The sequence below is a fragment of the Cyclopterus lumpus genome, chromosome 20 (assembly GCF_009769545.1).
Source record: "Cyclopterus lumpus isolate fCycLum1 chromosome 20, fCycLum1.pri, whole genome shotgun sequence".
NCBI classification, from domain to species: Eukaryota; Metazoa; Chordata; class Actinopteri; order Perciformes; family Cyclopteridae; genus Cyclopterus; species Cyclopterus lumpus.
The window spans coordinates 8,944,493-8,967,676 of NC_046985.1; the positions used below are offsets into that span (position 1 = coordinate 8,944,493).

The window sequence follows — 23,184 nt, forward strand, 5'->3', positions numbered from 1 at the left end:
AAAAACCGCCTTCCAATAACAGCAGCAAACTGTGTGGAGCCACACAGCACCGCGTTTGGATGCACAGTCGACAGGCGTGTGAAACCAGATCCTGGCATTGGAGGAACAGGGAGCTTGCTGATGGCAACGTACCTCTTCCAGTCCTATGGCTAATGTTTCATTCATTAACTCTTATCTTGGCCTTCTATCTCATATTCAACAGGCACAAACAAAGTCTACTGCATTTGCTCTGCAATAAAAAGAAACAAACAATTGGATAAGAAAACAAAATCATCTTAAAATGACAACATTCTCGCTAGGTATGTTTGTACAAGAGATTTATTTACAGTGTTAACAAAGCAGGTGACTGTGCCAGTTAATTTATCCTCTGGCTGTCTTGTGCTCAGAGTTGACAGACTCGCACCGAAAAAGGGTCCAGCCTCTGAAATAAAGTAAAACCATGTTTGTTGGCGTAAAAAGCAGAATATATATCGTCATAATTAACATTTTTTAAAAATCTTTCAGTTGGTATTTTTAAGACAAAGGGGTGGGAGTCTCTCGAGTGAGCAGCATCTTTATGGCAACACAATGGACCGAGTCAGTATTTTAACACTTCAAGTCAAGCCCCTTCCAAGGCACTGAACTTCATGATGCAACACAATCAAACACAAAGAGAAAAATAATTGAACAGGACTTGACATTCACAGGCAGACCAAAAGAAAAAGATAGTTAAGTGTTCTTGGAGTCTTCAGGACGGATTGGGCGTGCTCTGAACATGCACGAGGAGGAGAAAAAAAGAGATGAGGGAAGCCTCATTTCTTGAAAAAGGCTTTGCTGGTGATGCTGTACAACAGGTGATAAGGCTTTCGTTTTGGGGGCTCGGCCAGTGAAAACACCTGCTGCTGAGGCACGCTGGTTGGGATGGTGATGTGACGCTGGTGAAGTGGGTGAAGGTTTTGCTGGTGTGGTGGGGCAGAACCAGAGTAACCAATGTCTAAAAGGGTGAACGGGCAAAAAAATATATATATATATAAAAGTTATGAATGGAAATAAAAAGTAAGATGATCAAATGTAAATGAAGAGTGGCATTAAGTAAACTATTTCCTTACTTTTGCTCTTCTTCTGTTTGGCTCTTCTGGCATTAACAATGGCCTGTTTTCTTTGCTCTTCACTGATTTCCATTCCTGCCAACGCACACAAATACACAATCATGTCAAAATATTTCCAACCACCCCGTTCTTCCAACAGTCGTTTCACCCTGTTCCCCTTTTATTTGACATCTACCCACAGGAGCGGTTTAACGTCATGAATGAAAGGAACTTCTCAACTCACCCATCTCTTGGTCTTCTTTGACTCTGTATCTCTCCTTGGCGAAGGCCTGTAACCACCTCTGCTTGTCCTGGGCCTTCCTGCAGCATAGCACACACATAAACTCCAGAGTGGAGGCGTGGCGCAGGCGCAGAGCATTTCTCAGGGTCAGGCCCAGGTCTAGGTCCCGCCCATCGGCCACGTCCACAACCTCGGTCTGGTTCATATCCAGCCGTCCACGGTAGTGGAGCAGGTCTCGGCGCAGGACGTCTTTTTTGCAGAAGACCAACTGGTGGTCGAACAGGAAGAAGCTGCGCTGTTGCATTTTGCCTTGTCGGACGACTCGAGTCAGCTCGCCAGAATGGATCAGCTCTGAGCTGCGCTCCAGTACATCCGGCCCCTGCAACGACACGTTTACAAAAGATACAAGTAGAGTCAAAACATTTTGAAAATGTATTTAATACTCTTTGCCGAAGGGTGGTAAAACATATCAGCGAAATTTGATAAACTGGAGGAATATTGATTAGTTTTCAATCACCTCCCAGTGAAGAATGGCCACCTGCCAGTGAGCGATGGTGTCGAAGCTCTCCAGCCGCCTCTTCCTCTCATTTATCAAACTGGCCACATTCTTCATCGCCTCATACGCTTTGCTCACTCCGCTGTAGTCACTGCAATAAATCAGCAAAGGAACAATGAGCATAGGGATAGAAATAACATTTCCAGTCACACTAGCACATTGTTTCAATCACAATCATGGACAAAGTAAGTTATCAAACCATGAATTCTTTATTTAGGGTGAATGAATGAACACTAACAATTTGTTAGCTACAAATACTGTACATATCATTGCAGCTATTAGCATACAGCTTTCATTGCACAGCCAAGGCAAAGTAATGCTTTACAGACAGCAGCTTCATTGATTCAAGCTATAAGATGGCATAAGATGGGCTTATTGTAGAATCATATTTCTCCGTAGCAGCAAGCATCATTGCGTCCTGAATTGTGCAAATAAATAGATGCTCAAAATGTACAATAAGCACGAGTAGTGAAAGAGTAGAATAAATAGTGAAGTAATGAATATCCAGTACCTGTGGTCTTTGGGGGTGTACTTGAGCAGTTCTCCTAGCTGCAGGGGGTATTTGCAGATCTTCTGGACGGGCGTGAGCAAGAAACTGGCAATGGAAATGTTGATCATCTGCTGAAGTAGCCGGCAGGCCTCAAAGAAATGCTTATATTTTCTAGATTTCATAAGGCGCTGGAGCTCAGCGCAGGCTGCTGGATGAGTGTTACAATAGTTGGAGTAGATAGAGAAGCCCTCTCCCTATGGACAACAAAGAAACATTCAATGAAAATGTGGAACTACTGAATCAGATACGTAAATGAGTTACACAGTGATTACGTGAATTGGGAAAGGTTTTGTGCGAGGTCGCCTACCTGCAAGAGAAAACAAGAGCCAATTTCACTGAGATGTGGTTGGTCTTTGTTGTACTTCTTCTCCAGGTCTTTGAGAAACTGCCTCTGGAACCTGTAGATGTCCTCTATGTTGCTGAAGATGGTCTTCAACTGCAGCTCAGTGAACATGTCCGGGTGTTTACGGCACTGGCGGATGTAACCCTGGAAGTTGCACAAAACCAGTATGCTGAATGCACAGAAGGTATGGAAACAGTTCAAACACTGGCCAACAGGAGGTGGTAAAGAGAAAAGTAATTTCTGAAATACAAATGTTGCTTATGCTAAATATTCTAGAACAAAAAGTTTAAATGTATTAGAATGTAAGACATCTTAAGAGCAGTGTGTGAATCATGTTCAGATTAAATAACGGACAAATAAAGTAGCAGCCCGAGAAGTGAACATTGCAGCCCGTACCTCACAGATGTCCTTTAGGTGCTTGATGTAGATGCGTTCAGTATTCATGATTTCCTGAACCACATTGGTTCTCATCTGTTCCTTGTGCTGAACGCTGTGCGTGTCCCTGGGAGCTGGATCTTCCAGGTCCGCTACACTCTCCACACTTTCTGCACTCGAGTCCTCCTGGTTCACTCGCACCTGAAACACATCCACCACACACAAAGGGATCTCCTGAGCAACATTCAAATCACAAATAAGTCTGTTTAAGTCAGGATTAGTTTCCCAAACATCTTCTTTCCAGTCCCCACACATGATTAAACCAACATGGATCTTGACATATTGTTTATGTTTAATGAAAGCTCCTTAGCAAAATAAAAAACATAACAAAAGATAGAACCATAACTACTTAAACTCCACATCCCTACGGTAACAACATGTGCAGGTTTAACCAGCTCTTGTTCAGCAACATTGATTCAGCTCCAAGCAATTACACAGCAGACAGCCATCTGCCAATCAAATAACATCAGCATGGTTACCACAGCCTTCCTAATTAAGACTTAACAGTCAGTCAATCAGCTCTGGTCACCACAGAAACCAGCTGAACCGCTGAGGTTTGAACTCGTCCACACACACACTGTGAAGAGGGCGGGTGAGGTTTGTTTGGAGCTAAGCCAGTTTGCGGGTCTTTTCTGTGCTGCTTGAGAGCAAACATGCATTAGACACGTAGGTCAGGAAGTCCACTTACCCTCACAAAGCTGGAAGGGAACCAGGCCTCCTTGTCAGCCCCCCTGGCCCACCACCAGTCCTTATGTGAGGCGTCCAAGACACGGATAACATCTCCAGCCTTGAAGGCTAGCTCCTGCTCCTCCATGGTCACATGGTCCCAGAGAGCCTCAGCATACACCGTATGGCCAGAGCTTATCCACTGAGAGGAACACACACAGATAAGATAAAAATACAATTACATGCAGGCTAAGTCCATGTCTAACATGTCCGATTATGTCTAGACTTGTGGACACTGCCGTGGTTGTCCGTTCTGTCAAACAGCTTGAAGACATACACAAAAACATGTTAACGTGGCTGTTCACGATGCACAACCAGATTAAAGATTTAATCATGAATTCAATACACATCTTTGGAGAAGAGCGTTTCCCTCCTCAGTCGTACCTCGTTGAGCACAGAGAGCTCCACCCCTGGCTGAAGGTAGGGCGGGGTATCAGTGAGCTCATCAAAGCTGCCCTCCTCCTCTTCACTGACGCTGTCATCAAGTGTCGCCGAGCACTCAGACACACCGACTGCAATGCATACACAGGGGTTAAAAAAACAATGTATGAAGCAGATAACATTCTGATCTAAATCATTCAGAAAACAAGCCACAGATGCAGTCACACCCACATCTGACTCCACAGCAACATGTTCCTCCCAACACACTTATTGACATTCCCAGACTCTGTTTTCCCACAGACTAACATTTGTGATCAACAACAACCCCAGTAGTTCTCACCGCTGAGGACTCTGTGCAGCTGACGCCGTCCAACGCAGTCCAGTCCGATGGGAGTGCTTTGGGAGAGGGCGGAGGGTCGAAACCTGGCAGACACGGCTCTGTAGGGGGGAACCTGGTGGGAGGGGATGGGCGGCCGCGACAAAAGCTGCAGAGAAGAGACAAGAAAAAACATCCTGGGCTTTAGGAAGAGCTCACTTTCTCAACCTTTCACCATCTTCCTGGTCACTCAATAGAGCCGGTGACTTTTTGAAGGATAACATGCATAACCAATACCATGATTAAATATAGTTTTTTTTTGGTATTTGATGCCTTCTTTACAGACTGAGAGAATATATGATATTTTCCTTAAAATGCCAATTTAGTGGAGAGAAAATCTATTTAACCTGATCTCCACCCTTTAAAATATCTACGTGATTTTCTGAGAAGATCTGTAAAACAAAAGAAATTTGCTTAATGTATAAACCACAACTTGCATTGCTAGAAATGGCAAAAAAGCATGTTTTTTTTACTCAACAAAGTGTAGGATGGACAGTATTTTCGACACATTGGAAACAACAACTTGGAGTTTAAACATGCTTCTAATCTTGAATTTAATTATTTGGATTCCTTCATTGGCAACTAGATCAGCCTAAAGACAACCTTGATTCAACACCTGAGTCATTGAAACAAAGTATCCAACCACATGTCCACAGTTTATATACAGTAGATGGAAATTCAACTAAGCATTTTCATTGTTTTTGTGCTTCTAGTAGGTTTAAACCATAACTGTAAAGGCTTACAGAAGGAAGGTGGTCGTCTTTCTCCTCAGTATCAGAGGAGAACAGATCAACAACTCCTATCACGGAGATCGGTCGATGCCTCGCGCCTTGAACGTTGATGCTGCAGTTCTCAGGGCTCTCTCCATTCCCACATGCGTCACTCCCACTGCAGTCTTTATGCGATGATGTATTAGCTGTCCTTTCTTCAGCATGCAGTTCTGCCACTTCCTCTGGAATAGAGTGCTTCCTGGAAATGAGCTGCCCGTAGTCAGAGATGGGACGAGGTCTCGAGCGTCCACTCCTTCGCCTGGGCTTGACGGCGCATGTTTCCGTGGATGCATCGGTGGGCGACTCCGAGAGGCATGGAGGCACAATAGGAGGGGTGCTGCTGGTTGTTGGAGAGACTTCCTCCGTTTGGAGAAGTGCTTCTGGCTCTTGTTCATCCGATGTTTCCTAGGGATCAAAAACAATCATTCAAAACTCAATAAGGACGATGATATTGATTTTCTTATGATCAATAATCTGCAATGCACACAGATGCAGAACCTAACGTTTGTTAATCATCAGAAACAGAGCAAAAAGGTGCTGACTGCGGCAGAAACCATGTTAATCAGTGTGAAACTATTTAAAATAACTTTATCAGGACTCTCCCGAGAAACTTTATTCTCACGTGAACATATTCCAGTTCACACAGTGATTGACTCCACATATTGAACACAATAAACCCCTCTGCTTATCAAGTTCAAATAAAAACTGCAACAAAAATTCCCTAATTAAATGTTATCATTCTGTATGTATTGTTTACTCAACACTCAAATATTGGCTAATAGTTACTCATTTGAAAACTGCTGTTCTAAGTCAGTCAGTCAGCGATATCAAACCTCACCTCTTGGTTTTCCTGATCTGTGTCCGCTCCCCGACATACACACTGGAAAGGCACACAGTGGACTAGCATCATTGTGAACACACACAAACACAGACTGACCTGTGTCTTTAATTTTTTTTGAGGCCAGTGAAAGCCGCGGGATTTCTAAGGTAAACAAATCTGATTTTTCCGGTTCATCTTCAAAGGACAAATTCTACTCCGACAAAAGCACATTTCACTAGAGCGGCGTGTCTGTGGATCCTGTCTACCTGGTGGTTCTGCTAGCCGTCAAAGGCCCAGTGTCCACGGTGCTGCACTTTGATCCACTTGGCTTCAGCTAGAGGGAAGGTGGGGGAGGAGGGGGCTGTACTCACTCCTAGCTGCCTACCCTCCAACAGCAACAAGGCTATGGAGCGGTTTTGCGCAAGGGCCACTAATCATAAACAAAGCCTAATCATTAACTCTGCTCCTTCAGTGTGCCTGGTAGCACAGAACAGCTGGCTTGAGCATGTGACCCTTCTGCAGCAGAAGTCAGTATATCATACACAACTGACAGGGAAAAGGACAGTGAAGAAAGATTTATGCCTACGTCATGATTTATTTGACACCGAAGGGGACTTTGGACACACACGGCTCTTTTCCTTTCAGCACACAAGCACAATACTGACCAGCATCCTGATGTTGACGTGACGACTTATTGCAGCGGGCTAGAATCATGCCAGATTCAAAGATCACTTCAGAAAAAGGTGTGATGGTGCATATACCAAGACAAGGGTCAATGCCACTCAACGGGAAGATTGGCATCCATTAATGATCACGCTGTTCTAGAGTATAAGGACAATCTTTCCTCTGTCAGTAATTCCTTCCTCTTTTGAAACTTCACAGAGCCTGTTATCTAATGATTTCCAATCCCATGTTTTAAGGTCAATGATAAAGATGCTGCTAAATGTGTTATCTGTCAGTCGTAGTGAAGAGCTTTGTAATCATCAGCTTGATGCCATCACTATTCTTCACAAATTCTGCATTTTATCAGAACTTCTGCATCGCCTGTGCTAATAAGCATGGAGAAACAGGTGGGGTAATACTGACTGCTGACAGAAACTATATCCAGTATGCTTCAAGAACATTAAAATAGACCCGTCATTTTTACACACATGGTTTTCGTCCCTTACCTCATTTGGAAGCACGCTTACTTCAGTCTGATCTTGTTGTTGGGGATGTTCTTTCTGGCTAAGAGGAGCTGAATCGCATTGTGCTGTCTGTTTATAACCACTTGTTGTGGCTTCAGTTAGTGGTTCATAATGAGCAGGGACACCAGGGGAAGTCTGCTCTGTTCCCTCTGGGGGCTCCACGGAAACCGGGCTGATAAGGACCTGGTGCTGCTGGAGGCTGTCACTGTATTCAGGCTGTAGATGAACCAGAGGGCTGCGTTCGAGAGACATGACCCGGGCTCTGACAGGCGAGGGTCGGCGCTGTCGCTCACTGGTTGTGAGGCAAGGCACGCGGCGGGAGTAGTCGTCATGGAGACGGGTCAGGGGTGACAACAGAGATGGAGAGGTAGGGCTCGGGGAGGGACTCCGCCTGCGTCTGACAGTCAGGTCAGTCATGCTGCCAACTAGCTTTAGCATCGGCCCCTTGGTCATCACAGGGCTCTTCATGTTTGGCGTCCCGTTTGACGTGCTAGCCCTCTGGGCTTCCTCCTGAAGCAAAAGAGGTCCTGGGGACGACGCTTTGCGTCTGAAAGGTGCCTTAAATATGTGAAGATTTTCTGCACTTTTGCTCAGTCTGCTCAGCACCGTCACATTTGTGTTCTCATCCATGTTCTTTGTTTGGACGTTGGTGCTGGATGTCTGATCTGGTTTTCGACTGTCCGTCGCTTCATTTGTACCGCTTCCTGCTATCCTCCTATTCCCTGTGTCCAGTAAAGAGATGCGTCCGGGTCCATACGCTCTCCTGATACTGCGTGAGATCCGCGTGTTGCGCGTGAGACCATCTCCTTCATCATTTTCCTCATCATCGTAGTCCTCAATATCTGATCCACAGTGGCTCATCCCCGACAACATTTGCCAATCAAAGTTTCCATTAGACACACTGTATCCGCCTGCAAACTTTAAATGATTTTCTGCATCATCTAGACCACGGTCAATGTCGACCACACCTGTGCCGTTAGCCACTTCCTGATCTGATGGGTCATGGTCTCCATCTTGGCTGACTGCCCCTCTACTCTGTATACCCTGGAGCACAGAGGAGCGGAGCTTTTTGAAGGAGTCCACACCCAGTCCGGATAGTCCTGACCAGGACTGGGGGACACTGTCGTTGCTGTGGGTTGAGGTGGGACCATCAGTGGTAGAACTGTGAGCGGGGACAGGCGCCTTCCTCGAGTTGGAAAAAAGCCTCATAATTCTTGAGGAATAAGGCTTTCCCTCAGGTTGACCTATAACAGGGTTGGACCAGGAGGAGGAGTTGATGCCATTCAATCGGTTTTCGTGACCTGCAGTCACCGGCTGTACTTGGGCGCCAAACCCAGACGGCCGACATGGGGCTACACTTCCGTCAGCATGACTGTGGAATGGGTATATGTCACTGAGGGGTCGGCTTCGGATCAGCGGGTCAGCTTTAGAGTTGTGGAGGCCCGGGAGAGAGTCTTCGCTGGTGGACGAGACCCTGTCCTGTTGTTCTGCCTGCAAAACCAAACAGAGATTCATTTTAGTTCATCTTAGAACACTTTGCTTATTGCATTATAGAAGAATAAATGGTCCTATTCAATGATTACTATGCAGAAAGGAAACTTGCTAATCAGATAAAAGCACATAAGATTACAAAAATATGTATGTCTATTTCTTTTATTTTTTTATGAACTGAATACAATACAAGATTTTTATAGCAATGTTTTTTTGGGGGAAGCTGTGAAAATGAATTACTGATACATAACATTAGTATGTAAAGAACAGACAGTATGCCTAAAGGGATGGGAGCACAAGAATAAACAATTGTGTGTGTAAACTTTATAGTTCAGTTTCCTCTGTGTTTGCATGTGAGAGCGGAGCAGCAGAGAGAATAACGAGAGAGACACAGGTGCACAGAAAGTTGGATCTCCCTCAGTGTGCACACACAGGATCCAGAGGAGTAAAACATATTTCACTGAAAACACAACATGCATTTGTCCTTGGTGCTGTATTTCAATGTCCAAGGAGAGCTGAGGCCCAGGTCGGGGTGTTGTTGTGCCAAGTTCAGCTTTATGTGAGTGTGTGTGTCCGTGTGTGTGTGCTGCAGGGCAGTGGCCAAATGCAGCTGAGCCTTTGAAGAGGGGCTTTGTGAGCGTGATTAAGCAATGAAACTTGCTAATCCATTGTGATTAATGCAATTAATTGCCCAGTTTTCTCCAGACTACATAGATGAGGAGGTGACGGTGTGGGGGAGGGTTGTGTGGTCTTCAAATCAGTAAACATAGTTTAACTCTTTATCCTAATACACAGGTTGTCTCTATCGGATTCATACTAGGTGTTTTTTTTCACAGGGTACATTTAGCTTGTCATAGAAGGAAAAGCACAGATGTTACAACAGTGTTAACATTAACAATGGCTCTATTCTTAAAGTTTTCCAGTAAACCATGACCAGTGTGATAGTGAGTCAGTGTGCACAATATCAGGACCCCTAAACTGAGGCAGCTAAATGGCATTCAAGTATCCTTCGTTTTACACTCATGTCAAAATGTCTAATACTAAAAATAAGTTATAGCTTATTTACCATAAGATAAAAAAGCTATAGATACGACAGTATATCGACCATAACGGCAACATAGTATGTTGAATGACTTTAAAAAGTATCATCCTATATAGGCCTACTTTTCTAGACCAACAAAGAAATAATTCCTCTAAAACAACAATTGTTGTATTTACATGTAAGTTTTCTCTCTCAGTGTTTTTGCATCAAGAGGTGAGAATAAAAAAATGTATCTCGTTGGCCAGGCTATTTAAAAAAAAAATACTTCACAGACTATGACCCAAACGTTGTCTCTGTCATACGGACTAAAATTATATGTGGTTGTAATATCAACATCCTCTGAGATTTTGTTATTAGAATAATAGAATATGATATACAAAAATACTTACATCATCAGTATACACTTAAAAACTAATCACAACATACACATGTGTTATAAACTATTAATTAATTGAATATACGGCTTCTAAATGGGATGTTCAAAATGAAATTACTTCAATCACTGCTGATTCTTTTACATTTCTATTTACTCCTAAAAAAACAGCTCACTATATTGTCATATATCATTCAAGTACTCAACAAAAGGTATTGTTTGTCAGCATTACTCAGTCCGACCCCAAACCGAAGGCGTTTTTTTCAGCTCTGATGGCAGCGTTGCTTCCACTGTCGGCTCTGCAGGCTACACATGCTGGGAGCTCCCATACTTCCCGTCCTCATGCGAGCTCAGCAGCAGATGGGCTTTCTCAGTCAAACTCTCTGTGGAATCTTCTGTCACTTCAACCCGCTCACTCCATCACACTGAACACTTATGTAAACACAGAGCCACCGCTGCCAAGCACCGCTGCTGACAGACAGTAAACACCCCTCGTGAAACAATGCGCGGCTTTGAAAGCTTTGCTGAATTGTCTTCTTGTACTTTCTCCTCCTCAGCCACTGAACGAATCACGTTGAATAGCCACTGGAAAAGTAGACGGGATCACTTATTCCATCCATTTTTTCAAGCAGAAAGACAGGAGATAGGAAAGGAATTTCTAGAGCTTGAGAGGCTAGTTTTTGTGCTATCAGCCATTCTTCCCACTGTGTCATCCTTCAACACCTTTCTGCCTTTCCCCTAAACTTGGCGCCAACTATCACAGGCCAGTTGGCGTCTACTAATGCTTGGCAGTGCTGTCAGAACCAAGCTGATGCAGGTGGTGACTTTCACAAAAAGGACAACACAGACTTTCACTTATATAAATATATGCAAAATGCTTTATAGTCCAATAAGTCTACAGTGTGTTAGTTTGAACTATGCCCTTTAAAACTGGTGACGTCTTTGTGAGCCTTATTGTATTTCTAGTCTAGACTGAATGCATCAACCTCATGGACAATGTGAGCTTTAATGTGGTAGACAAACTTGTTTATCTGTTGACATGACAGGTTGGTTGGCATCCATTACAACCACATTTAAGAACAGATTAGACACTGCCGTTTCCTTAACTATGAACAGCTGTTTTCACTATAAAAGGAATTCTGACCTACTTTTTTTACTCGAGGTAATGTATTGTCAATACAAACACAGTACAGGAATATGTTGAATGAAGTCAAGATCAAATCAAGATTAAATCTATAAATCTTTGGTATCTTTCCCAATCCTCCATATTTTCTTAGGAAATGGAAGAAATAAAAGCATCTACTATGTCCATGTCCACAGCGATGCATATTGCAACATTCAGACAAATATGACTTACTTATAAGTTAATATCACACCACACTGTCTGTGAATGCAGGTCATCTTTATTCTGCCTCCGTACCAGGATCACTGTTGCTCTCTGGCTTCTTCTTCTGGATGGGAGCGGTGCACTGGGGCCCTGGTCCAGAGTTAATTAAGAGCTCAGGGAGGAGTGACCCCCCCCCACACACACACATGGCAGCCAGCTGGAGCCAGCCTCAGATTAGACTCCCAGAGACATGGAAGAAAACACTTACCCAGATACATAAACAAGTATACAAGGGCTCAAAACATGCACTCCAAAAACACATGCACAATTAGTTTGAGCATCCTTTCACATATTGCACGGCCCATGTGCACTCACACACATGTGTGCGCCGGGATGAGCAGGGAGGAAGGCATTTAAATCACAGACTCCCTTCCTGTTTGGCTACAAAACCCAGGCGGCTATGCAAGGAGTCATACATGCATAGTGATGCGTGACCTTTTACCCATAGTTCACCTCTGCAGAGGTATGTCCTGCCTGAGGTAAGGATAAAACTCATTAGGCCAAAATTAACTGAGCATTAAATTGAAAAACCACAAGGGAAAATGTTTCTGTCATTTTCCATTCTCTAGATTAACTCTGAGACAGACACAACCGCCCGGAGCTACACTGTCATTCCTTTGTAAGCTGTCACATTACTGGTTGTCTATTCGTCTCAAAGAATGTGAGGAAGACAAATCACTAACATGTCTGAAAGCAACACGCCATAATGTTTTAAAGAACATGTTACCTAAATCAGTGCGCGAAACTAAGGTTCTGTGAAACTTAAGCAGCACATATGTTGAGAACGAGAGAAATAATTCCCTGTGTTTTATCTTTCAAATCAATGTACACCCACAACCAATCATTGTGGGTGTACAAGCGCCTAGCAAGATTAGGAACACTTGACACTATTTAGTATTCAATATTTTAATCCATATTAAAATCTTATTAGCCTTGATGCTTGTTATCTGACCTTATAGCCTGTTAGCAAAGATTAAAAGCGTCAGCAAGAAAACTCTGAAGGAAAGGAAATGCACTGAGGGACCAGTGTGTGGGAGGGGAGTGTGTATGTTTGTGTGTGTATAGCCTATTCCTCTTGAATCCCAGTAATAATCTTATTAGCGGAGCTTTACCAGTCTGTGTTCAGGACTGGTTTCATCTACACATGATAGCCTAATCAAGGTGACAACTAAGCTATTCAGCACTGACTGAGAGTGACACCCAAAGCTTGTAAACAGCCCACAAGGGCTTGACTGCAGGGGGGAACTTGGTTGGTGTGCACTCTACATATTTAAGACGAAAAATGTAAAAGATAAAACTCCAAAACAGTATTCATACCAAATATGTCATGTATTTTGTGATGATTATGAAATAGACAACATGTCCAGTCTGCATCACATCAACACATGTGCTACTGGTTCAGTTTCATGGGTAAAGTCTCGTATTTGTCCATGACCTAGTTCCTCATTTTTTGATCTATAAGATAAGAGTTTGGAAGATGCCACGCCCCTTTCTATAGAGCGTGGGAAGTACAGGTACAGGCTAAACCAGGGAGTGTCACCACTCTCACATACTTACTCACCTGATCTGCTGTGGACTGTCGCGGAGACTGACATACAGAAATCTAACACCACACAGTGCACAAGGCTTAGACAGGACAAAACACCACTGAGTCTTGTTGTCAACAGTGTAACCTGACAACAATGAAACAATAACCACAAGTCTCATTATTCAAAGACCATGAAAACGCTTCTCAAGAGCATAAAGCCAATAATATCATATGGGGATCTGAGACAACTTTACACATCGGTTCCCATTGGTTTATGCTCCACATTGATAATAAATACAGTATTTCCATGACACAAATGTCCCATTAAACTTGGCTGGTAAGTTTCTTCTTTGCTCTATGGTCAGAAGTAGAAATAAGAAAAGTAATGCAGACTAAGATCATAAACTACAGACACTATGCTCTCTGTTGGGCCTCATGAGGCCGAAGTACAACCGTCTATGACATAAAAAAGCTTGCTGTAAAAATATATTGTGGTGGTTCAGTAGGCTACCTTGTAAAAAAAAAAAAGAAGTATATTCACATTTTTATAAATCCTTTATAAAGCAGAGGAGTGTGTTCCTCGAATATTGAACAATGAATGATCTCAACGCCACAGTTTTACCTCTGGTATAGATTTCCATCTGGGGAGCAATGACAACAAGCTATTTAATTGTGAGTAAACTGATGGCTGCAGACTAAGAATGAAGCAGACTGGAAACAAGGAGCTATGCAAGGAGATTACACAGAGTAGTTTTCTAAGCCCACAAAGAACTCGGGGCCAAACTTCTTATTTATTTCTGCATTAATTAACTTTCTTTGAGCATAAAGCTCTTTGTAGTAGGTGCCCCCACCCAACCCCTCCTTCACCAACTCCCTGCACAGCCTGGCATCTCCCACATCACTATAACAACCACGGCTGTAATGCACTACAATAACCCCCTCTGGTCGGATTTCGTTCAGAAAATCAGAAATCCTGTAATGTAATGTGATACACGATCATAATCATATAATTATACATCATTTAAAAGAATTATAGTGCAACTTGTCACTTGTTGTAGGTGCGAGTTAAACTAACTGTTACATTAGATAGCAGTCCCCGCGCAGATAACAGAAAACAGCACTTGCTCACCCTGCTCATAGTCGCTGATGTTGTCCTCCTGACCTTCCTCTTCTCACATCAACAGAGCAGATGTTTGTGTTGTTCAGCCATCGTGGAGTATCCTGGGTTTCTCTGAGCTCCAACGGCTGGCTGCCTCGCGCTCGTCGTCGTCTCGCAAAAACATGTCGGGTGAACAAAAACCACGACCAGTGCGCTGCGAACTAGTTACCCCGCGACATATTGAGACAACTGGCTGGCTGACTTTGTAAAGACACTGGGCTGGCTAGCAACTCGAGCTAGCTCACGAGCTCACTTATAAACTTTTTCTAAATGACGCAAGCTTTGCGGGGTTTCTTTCTTCTTAAATTTCGCTTTCACCGACCGGCAAAACCTGTTGGTAGTCAAGTACCCGCACAAAATAAATACGGAGTTATGCCATATCTTCCGAAGTTGAACAAGAAAAGCTCATTATTTCGATGATTACTCCAGTTCAAATAGGTCTTTCTTGGAGGATCGAGCTGACGAGCATCATTAATGCACTTGTTGCAGTGTTTCCAGGGGGCGTGGCTTCGAGAGGTTACGATTGAGGTTACTGGTTGACCACAGCGACCATACGGCTGACAGCCAATCATAACGTAGTAGATGAGTCGGTGACCACGAAGCCACGCCCACAGTAAAGCGCTCTTCATTGATGAAAAAAAAAGAATGCTGCTCCTCATTCCCTGCAGCTCCTTGAACAGAAAAGACTAGACCTTCCAGTTGCTTGTCTTCCTCGTGTCATGTTGCCAAGACAATTAATGTCTCGGGTATTTCAGTTGTGCATGCCCATCCCCAAATACCAGAGTAAGAATCACTTCGTGAATGTTGTATTGTAACATAACGATGTGTTGTGTTGTAACATATCAATGAGGACACAAAGCTGAACTAACTTTTGCTACGCCTGTATTTCGTGTGTTTGTTTAACAATGTTGTTATTTATTTACAGGCTGATGATCTTATTCCATCATAAGTATATGTACAAGACCTTGCAAAAAAACTAATTTAAATCGATTGAACTACATCATGCACATACAATACCAACAGTGGTAGACTATTCAGATTATTTAAAGTAGCAATACAACAGTGTATATATCCTTGTATCTTGACTTGAAGAAAAGTATGGAAGTATTACCAGAAAAATGTACTTAATATATAAAAAGAAAAGTACTCATGATGCTGAGAAATTGCCCTTGTGAGTGTTTACATTATATTATTGGGTTATCACTGATGCACACATGTGTGGGTGGAGCTGTTTAAACTTATTTTCCTGGGTAGTTAATTTTTAACAATACATTGTAATTCATAATCAGTAGTAAACGTATTAAAATGACATACAATTAAAAAGCTCAAGTAAAGTACAAGTACCTCCGATCAGTAGATGAGCAAATGCACTTTATTATATTGCACAATGCATTATAGAGTCAACTCAAGTTCAGAGGCCGGTACATTCTCCTGACTGATTTCTGTTTGTTATAAAACATTTAGCAGCAGTTTTAAAGAAAGTATGTCTAATTTAAGTCCCAAAAATTAAGAACCCAGAGAAGGTAGTGTCATCATCTTCATCAGCAAAGAGCCCATTGAACAGCTCTCCTCCAGCCACCTGCAGCCATACCTTGTCCCCCACGTCCAGGTGCAGCACAGCGCCCCCTGCTGCCTGATCTTCGCTGCTCTGGTAGTTATCTGTGGTGTGGATTATCTTGGCACCATTCTTCAACAGAGCCACCTTCACGTTTCTGGCGAAGACGGTGATGTAGTAGGTGAAGAAATAGGCTCCTGCTGCGGAGCATGTGAATCTTCCTGTTTGTGGATTGTAGTGATTCTGTCCATTGTAAATGATCTTGTCAAAGCGGATCGGTGCATTAACTGCCGGGAGTTTACTTTGTGCTGTGAGTCCCACAGAGAAGGCACTTTTAGAGATAACAGGTGCATCTCCCTTCTCACCCTTACCACCTTGCTCGCCTTGAGTCCCTCTCTCACCCCGATAACCAATATTACCTTTGTGGCCTGGAACACCAAGTTCCCCCTTAGACCCTGTTCTCCCAGGGGGTCCAAATGGACCCTGAATCCCTCTGTCACCTTGAAAGCCAATTTCCCCCTTCGAACCCTCTGGTCCAAGAGGCCCCAAATCACCTTTAGGTCCTTGGGGTCCAGGCAGCCCAAGCTCTCCCTTACTTCCTTTCAGGCCTAAGGGCCCTTGGACTCCTTGGGGCCCCATTTTCCCAGGGGGCCCCCTTTCTCCATTATCTCCCCTTTTCCCTTTGAGCCCTGCTGGGCCAACTGCACCTGTAAATGACAAGCACGCAATAAACCTCCCATCCTTTTATGGTCAGTGTTTACTAATATTACAACTAATATATGAGTTGTATGAACAGTTGGTAAAAATAGATTAATGTTTCCAAACAGACTACTTTACAGATCTGTTTACTTCTCAGTGGTGCAGTTAATTTCGATGATACCTACCGAGTTCCCCTTTGTCTGCCTTGTGGCCATCATTGCCTGCTGATCCAACAGGGCCAACTTGACCTTTAATGGGTGATTCAGAAATTATTATTATTATAAATTGTGCAGTTTAAGTTTAAGACAAGAAACAAATTTAATTAATTTAAGTTTTAAACTTACCTTGAGCACCTTTGTCACCTCTGAGTCCATCTCGGCCGTCTCTGCCAGGCGTACCATTGTGTCCAGGGTCTCCTGGTATTCCAGGGTGTCCACAAACGCAACCTTTATCCTGGACTTCTTCCTGTGTAACACACCGGACTGCCAATAGCAGAAGCAAGAGAGTGACTCTAACCCTCATCTGCAACATTTTACCTGATGCACCAGTCTAACTAAACTAACGTCCAACAATTCAAACACTTTTAGACTTTTAGAAGTTAAAGCCAGTGCATATTTCATGCACTACTCATATGAGAACATGCAGCGATGAATCAAATTGTTATCAAGCAGGAATACTCAAGAGGAGTACAGTGGAAACAAGAGACAAACAAGACACCAACCAAATAAAACATAAGCTGCAAGAACTTTGGACAAGAGGGACCTCAGTCCTCAAAGCCATTTCATTGGTTGGACGGTGTTTGTGGCTTACACATTAAGTCTGTCTGTTATGCATCACCTGTGCCCCTTTAAGATGCTGCTCTAGCTAGTTGAGGCTAATAATAGACATAGAGTGTACAGTGTCAGACATGCATAAAGCCACATAGTTTCACATGTGCTGCCTTCTCATACAGTGAAGCAAACAGGACATGATCACAAAGCAAATTATCACATGCTGTCTGTACCGACGAATATCTTCCTTTTAATTGAGAAATAAAAAGATGTTATTAAGAATAGACGCCTTAGAATAACATTAGCATTTGATTTAAAGGACAGCATTTTAATGGGCTGTTAAGTCACTGGATGCTAATAACGTAAAATGTGAATTCATGCATGCTTTTCTTATACTTTTTAAATGTCAACAGTCAGAAACAGTTGACCTCATAAACTGGATCGCTGACATAAAATGTGACCTTTTTGTGGTCCAAAGCCCAACGTCACTAGAATGCCTTCGACAAAGGTTTATGCTTATCTTAATGACGGTGTCCTTCAGATGTTATCTCGATGCCGGACAGATTTTAATGTTAACCATGTTTAGAGTGGACATCAAGCCGCTAACTGTCCATAGTGTTGTAAAGGCTACAAAAAATAAATAGAGTACTACAAATATTCCCAAAGAAGCGTACAATAGAAGGGTTGAGAATCCCTTTAAGACAGTTTTGGATGGCCCTTCCACAGAAGTACGATCAGCTTTTTAATAGCGTTACAGGACCAGCAAGGGGTTTAATACTTAAGGTCACTCAGCGAGTCCAGAGTTTTCTGGCACATAAGCTTGAAACAGGACTGGTAGAGGAACAGTCAACCTAATCATTATGCTGTGCTGCTGTCCCTTCATTAGATTGTGTACAGTGAGGTGGGTGAGACAGGAGGGATGGGCGCAAGGGAGGAGCTGTAACATCAAACCAAGATAAGAAAAACTAAAAGCACACAACACCCGGAGCATGCAGCATAAACCGCTGACTTGCCAGTTATCAAGCTACCCAGCTTGTGGTACACAGACAGACGCCAATATATGTTCACATTCTTTATTTGTTCAATACTTCTTCTAGCAAGCCTCCAGATATAAATATATTAAAAAAATATAAACAATACAATACATAAAAGTGCACATTCAAGCAATGTCTTTACCTGGCACCAGAAATGGAAACTTCACTGTCAAACATGTTGGCTGCTGCACATTTACTTGCATGGACACATCATGGACAAAAATATAATCTCACAAACAAATAACAAGGGCATGACTGAGAATGAATGAAACCCATTTATATTTTTAGGCCAATACATCAGGACCCGGTCTGTGTAGTCCCATAACCAGGCACAACGTGAGGTTGATTTAGTTAAAGAGGAAACTGAAAAAAGTCCTCAGACTAGACAGCAGAGACATTGTGTAACCTAATGAGTTCATTCGGTTAGATGGCTAAATAGGTACATAGATACAGATTGTCCTAAACCAATGACTGAATGTAAATAAATGTACACATAAATACAAATAAATAGCATACAGCATGTTGTAGCCGTGGCTCACAGTATTTCAGATTTAAAATGTCATTAACACTGATTGCTTCTTTTGTGAAGAGATTTTAATCTTACATTTTCTACGAGACTAAATTCATCTTTATTTACTTTGAGTTCCACATAAAGTAATCACTTACACATGACAGTAAACAAAGAGGGGAGGAGGGTGTAACACATGGCAATATGGGAAGAGAGGACCAGGAAGAGAGTTTGAAGAAGAACATCTATATTTGATATCATTTTATAAGATATAACACTGTTTGGGAAAGCAGCAATTCAAGGACATTTGAGGTTAACATGGCAGGTGCTAGAGAGGGTATGGGGGTACGGGGGCTACAACCTTTGTGATATTGGTACAAAATAAGGTCTGGAAGCTGGGGAGGAGGTTCGTTAGTAAGTGGTCTACATGATCTGACGGTGCATACCATAGCCTGTCATGCCAGCTTGGGAGGCCCCGCGGTTGCTGCCCATCTGCAGGCCGATCAAACTCTGACCTTGGCGGAGTTGCTCTTGGCTGAACTCTCGCCGATATCCCTGGGCTTTCCTGTACAAGAACAACAGTTACAAGGTGAAGGAGAGGAACATGAAGCATCACGCAGTTGTGGAAATGTGAAGCTCTTTTGTCACATTACATTACATTACATGTCATTTAGCTGACACTTTTATCCAAAGCGACTTACAATAAGTGCATTAAACCATGAGTCCAAACTCAGAACAACAAGATTCAAGCAAGTACAATTTCTTCAATAAAGTTAAACTACAAAGTGCTATCAGTAAGAGACATTTAAGTGCTACTAAAGTGTTAAACTACAAAGTGCTATCAGTAAGAGACATGTAAGTGCTTGCATTGTTCTACTATGGCGCTACCTTCCCTATTCAAGGTACACTGTCTTTACCTGTGGAACCAGTCTCGGTCACCCCTGTAATGGCCATCGTCCTTAGTGACAGCCACACTGCCCAGAGCCATAAGAGTTCTTTGTACTGCTGCCATGTCCTTTCCTATAGCCAGAACAAAAGTATCACTTTATCATAACATGAACTGATAACTGATCATCATCATCATCATCATCATCGTGTAAACCAAATTGAATGAGATGAAATGTAAGTAAACAGATGTAACATCACCTTCCCAGAGGTCCACAGTTTGAAATATGTCCGTGGTTGTGACTCCGTAAGCTTCAGCTGCTTGCAGGAACTGAGAGATCTTCTCCATTTGTTTGAAGGCCATCTGAGTCTCTAGAATCTTCTTGATAGGCTCCTTCCCCCTCGGATAAAGGCTGTTGATGAGCCGACAGAGGATCTGGGACAGAGGTCATCAGAAATCTAAATCATATGACACCTTTACCGTACCAAAATGACAGTTGAGGGTTTTACGTGTTAGTATACTCCTATTTTTCATGCTTATTATTATTATTCAGTGCAAAATGTTACACTTGCAAAGCATGTACCACAACAGTTAAAAATTCAAAACAGTGGGACCCCTCTTTTAAGTAAGAGTGATGATAATGATCTGTTATTCTAGTATTATTGACTGAAGCTTTCACAATTAAATGAGCACATATCAGGTTGCTTATTTTAGGCTATTGACTTAATGGGCTCTTAAATCCGACAGGCTCAACAAGGTTGTAGCTTAAATAATTGAATGGTAACTTCTATTTTAGGTATTGCAGCCACTCACTGTTCCATCCATCAGCCATTTCTGGAAGTTCTCTCTGCCTGTCTGCGGCCTCTCTAGGTTTCCTCCGCACTGTCCGACGATCCAGTCCACCAGCCGCTGCTCCAAGTCTGGGTCATACTTCTGCTCGATCTTCTCCTGCACCTCTCGGCTCAGTCCATAGCTGGGCCCTCTGTTTGCCATGGCAGCTCTTGCAACGCTATATGTAGTGTACAGCTGCCCTGAAGAGAACAGACAAGAGGCTGAAGTGGCATTACTCCGATGCAAACTAAATTATTCTTTGTTTTTTTTTTAAACATCATCTTAATGTTCCTATATTATACCTCTATATTAGTGAGTTTTTGTGACTGCTTTATATCCTCAATACATGGCTTGTGGATGACTACAACTATTTTTAGAGCAAACACTTTTCTGTTTACTACAATGAAAATAGATTAAATTAGACCACTAATATAAACAATCTTAATGTTTGAAGAAAAGCTCAGCAGGCCACCGCGGCGCATCTCTGGAGGCTGTGGCAGAGAAGGGTGTGGTCCATGGCAGCTGTCCCGAAGAGGGACCACCCCTTCCATTGCTATGGTAACAATCAAACCAGTTTCCGGCACGCTGCGTGCGAGGATGGCTCAAGTATGACCTCCAGTATGCAGTCATCATGAAGAGAATTAAGTCATTAAAGATTTTTTTTTTTTTTTACAAAGTGTCATACAATGTAGTCAACAACAGTTCTATGTTTAGCCTGGAATTGAGTTTAATTAAATTACGTCAGCCCTTTTGGGCCGCATTTAAATGTTTGTTTTTAACTCTTCAGTTTATTGTTTTCACTGCGTCGGTTATCAGGCGCAATTCCGTCAGTGAAATTCCGAACATTCAAAGAAAGTCCCGCTACCTAATGTCACGACACCATACTGCTGTGCATCCTGCAGCTTCTTAATTAAAACGTCAACATTGTACAGACCCAAAAGGCAACATGCGCAAAGCGCACACACTAGAGCTGCGACACTGGCCCGGCTGCACAAACAGCATTTCCAACATGTCGCGCACCCAAAGCGGTTTTATTCAATAAAGACACACACTTACTGAAAAGGAGAGCGCGGTCCGATTTGTCCGAGTCACGGTGTTATTCCCTCTGAGCTGGGCCGGGCTGAGGATGAGGCTGAGGCTGAGGATGAGGATGAGGCTGAGGATGCTGAACTGCTGAAGCATCCATGTAGCGCAGCACAGGCGCGTCGGGCCGGGCTGGATCTCATTTGTCCGGGAGGGGGCGGGTCACTCGTTTTATATTGCAACTCCCAAGGAGGGTCCCGGGAGACTCGAAACACAGAATGCGACGTGACACCGCTTCCGGACAGTGGTCACTGTGGCGCATGCTCAGCTTTAGGCCTCATGAAGTGACCCCTCACCAAACCAAGGGACATGACGGTGACCAATTAATAACCGCTAGATGCAGTGCCTTGCTCAATGGCATCAGAGCACTGAGCAGAGTGGGTGTTTGCATATGTTATCTTGTTAGAATGCTGCACGGTGGTGTAGTGGCTAGCACTGTCGCCTCACAGCAAGAGGGCCGCGGGTTCAATTCCCGGTCGGAGCGGTCCTTCTGTGTGGAGTTTGCATGTTCTCCCCGTGGCAGCGTGGGTTCTCTCCGGGCTCTCCGGCTTCCTCCCACAGTCCAAAGACATGCTGCAGGTTAATTGATCCCTAAATGTCCCATAGGTGTGAATGTGAGAGTGAATGGTTGTATGTCCCTACATGTGCCCTCGATGGACTGGCGGCCTGTCCAGGGTGTCCCCTGCCTTCGCCCTATGTCAGCTGGGATAGGCTCCAGCGCCCCCGCGACCCTAATGAGGATAAGCGGTATTGAAAATGGATGGATGGATGGATCTTGTTAGAATATCGTCTATAACCAGTTTGTCTCCCTGAGGACTTATTTTTGTTTGACTTCTACACAAAGCAAACACTAAGATGGATTTGTTGTTTAAGACATCCTTCTCTGAGTTGTTGAGTGGGGACTAATGTGGCAAATATGAGTGCTGCTTAAATATGAAAGCGGCAATCAACAACTACCATTTACAAAGCATTGCCTGGGAAACAGATCTGGAGTGCAAGAATATGCTTTATGTAAGAACTAAAAGGGAGCTTGTAGTAAAACATCACCAGATGCAATGCCATATGCACAATCTCTTCTGCTTGCATTACAACTGTCATGTTGTATGCTCCCATAAATTGATGTTTGATTTTAGTTTTGACACAAAAAAATGAGTGACTACATAGCTCAACCATGAGTTAAAGGTCACCACTGCAGTTAAGTGGACCAGAGAGTTAAGTGGCTGGTTTCGCCCCATTGAGCATGGAGAAGCTAGTAGGCAATTACAAGTTAATAATCAACAGTCCAGTGGCTCCATTCAGCAGACCTCTATGTCTAAAGGTCTGCAGGTTTGGGGAAACACAACTCTATCATGCTAAAAAAAAAAAGTAGTACACCTGGCAAACTGC

General features: G+C 43.2%; 3 protein-coding genes across 5 annotated transcripts; all 3 read right to left on the reverse strand.

The window, feature by feature from the left end:
* Window positions 1-106: 106 nt before the first annotated feature.
* spata13 (spermatogenesis associated 13) lies at window positions 107-14,922 on the reverse strand. 3 transcript variants are annotated; one of them, XR_004611723.1, is made up of 15 exons: window positions 14,403-14,922; window positions 7,435-8,943; window positions 6,284-6,325; window positions 5,419-5,850; window positions 4,640-4,784; window positions 4,303-4,430; window positions 3,881-4,060; window positions 3,154-3,333; window positions 2,722-2,901; window positions 2,376-2,608; window positions 1,826-1,955; window positions 1,312-1,687; window positions 1,089-1,163; window positions 327-973; window positions 107-229 (listed from the first exon to the last, which is right to left on the reverse strand). XR_004611723.1 is itself a non-coding variant. In XM_034560194.1 (14 exons), the coding sequence occupies exons 1-14, from the start codon at window positions 14,409-14,411 to the stop codon at window positions 792-794; spliced, it is 3,801 nt and encodes a 1,266-aa protein (XP_034416085.1). In that variant the 5' UTR covers window positions 14,412-14,922; the 3' UTR covers window positions 301-791. The 3 variants fall into 3 exon arrangements, 2 of the variants coding, with proteins under 2 accessions (XP_034416085.1, XP_034416086.1); XM_034560194.1 differs by lacking the exon at window positions 107-229 and having other exon boundaries at window positions 301-973; XM_034560195.1 differs by lacking the exons at window positions 107-229; window positions 6,284-6,325 and having other exon boundaries at window positions 304-973.
* Window positions 14,923-15,842: 920 nt separating this feature from the next.
* c1qtnf9 (C1q and TNF related 9) lies at window positions 15,843-17,409 on the reverse strand. The gene is made up of 3 exons (XM_034560310.1): window positions 17,031-17,409; window positions 16,872-16,934; window positions 15,843-16,694 (listed from the first exon to the last, which is right to left on the reverse strand). Exons 1-3 carry the CDS (start codon window positions 17,215-17,217, stop codon window positions 15,925-15,927), a joined length of 1,020 nt encoding a protein of 339 aa, XP_034416201.1. The 5' UTR covers window positions 17,218-17,409; the 3' UTR covers window positions 15,843-15,924.
* A 1,233-nt stretch (window positions 17,410-18,642) lies between these two features.
* Window positions 18,643-22,157, reverse strand: tagln3b (transgelin 3b). The gene is made up of 5 exons (XM_034560218.1): window positions 21,772-22,157; window positions 20,698-20,915; window positions 20,145-20,319; window positions 19,916-20,018; window positions 18,643-19,563 (listed from the first exon to the last, which is right to left on the reverse strand). The coding sequence occupies exons 2-5, from the start codon at window positions 20,875-20,877 to the stop codon at window positions 19,422-19,424; spliced, it is 600 nt and encodes a 199-aa protein (XP_034416109.1). The 5' UTR covers window positions 20,878-20,915; window positions 21,772-22,157; the 3' UTR covers window positions 18,643-19,421.
* Window positions 22,158-23,184: the final 1,027 nt, after the last annotated feature.

Excerpts from the sequence above, each read along its gene's own strand:
- c1qtnf9 (XM_034560310.1), bottom strand. The coding sequence starts at position 17,217 with ATGTTGCAGATGAGGGTTAGAGTCACTCTCTTGCTTCTGCTATTGGCA. Across the intron at positions 16,935-17,030 it reads AGGTGACAAAGGTGCTCAAG|GTCAAGTTGGCCCTGTTGGA; the intron begins GTAAGTTTAAAA and ends CACCCATTAAAG. Across the intron at positions 16,695-16,871 it reads GGCAGACAAAGGGGAACTCG|GTGCAGTTGGCCCAGCAGGG; the intron begins GTAGGTATCATC and ends TGTCATTTACAG.
- tagln3b (XM_034560218.1), bottom strand. The coding sequence starts at position 20,877 with ATGGCAAACAGAGGGCCCAGCTATGGACTGAGCCGAGAGGTGCAGGAG. Across the intron at positions 20,320-20,697 it reads AATGGCTGATGGATGGAACA|ATCCTCTGTCGGCTCATCAA; the intron begins GTGAGTGGCTGC and ends CCTCTGTCCCAG. Across the intron at positions 19,564-19,915 it reads GACCGAGACTGGTTCCACAG|GAAAGCCCAGGGATATCGGC; the intron begins GTAAAGACAGTG and ends GTTCTTGTACAG.
- spata13 (XM_034560194.1), bottom strand. Across the intron at positions 2,609-2,721 it reads GCTCTTGTTTTCTCTTGCAG|GGAGAGGGCTTCTCTATCTA; the intron begins GTAGGCGACCTC and ends TGTTGTCCATAG. Across the intron at positions 974-1,088 it reads CAAACAGAAGAAGAGCAAAA|ACATTGGTTACTCTGGTTCT; the intron begins GTAAGGAAATAG and ends TCACCCTTTTAG.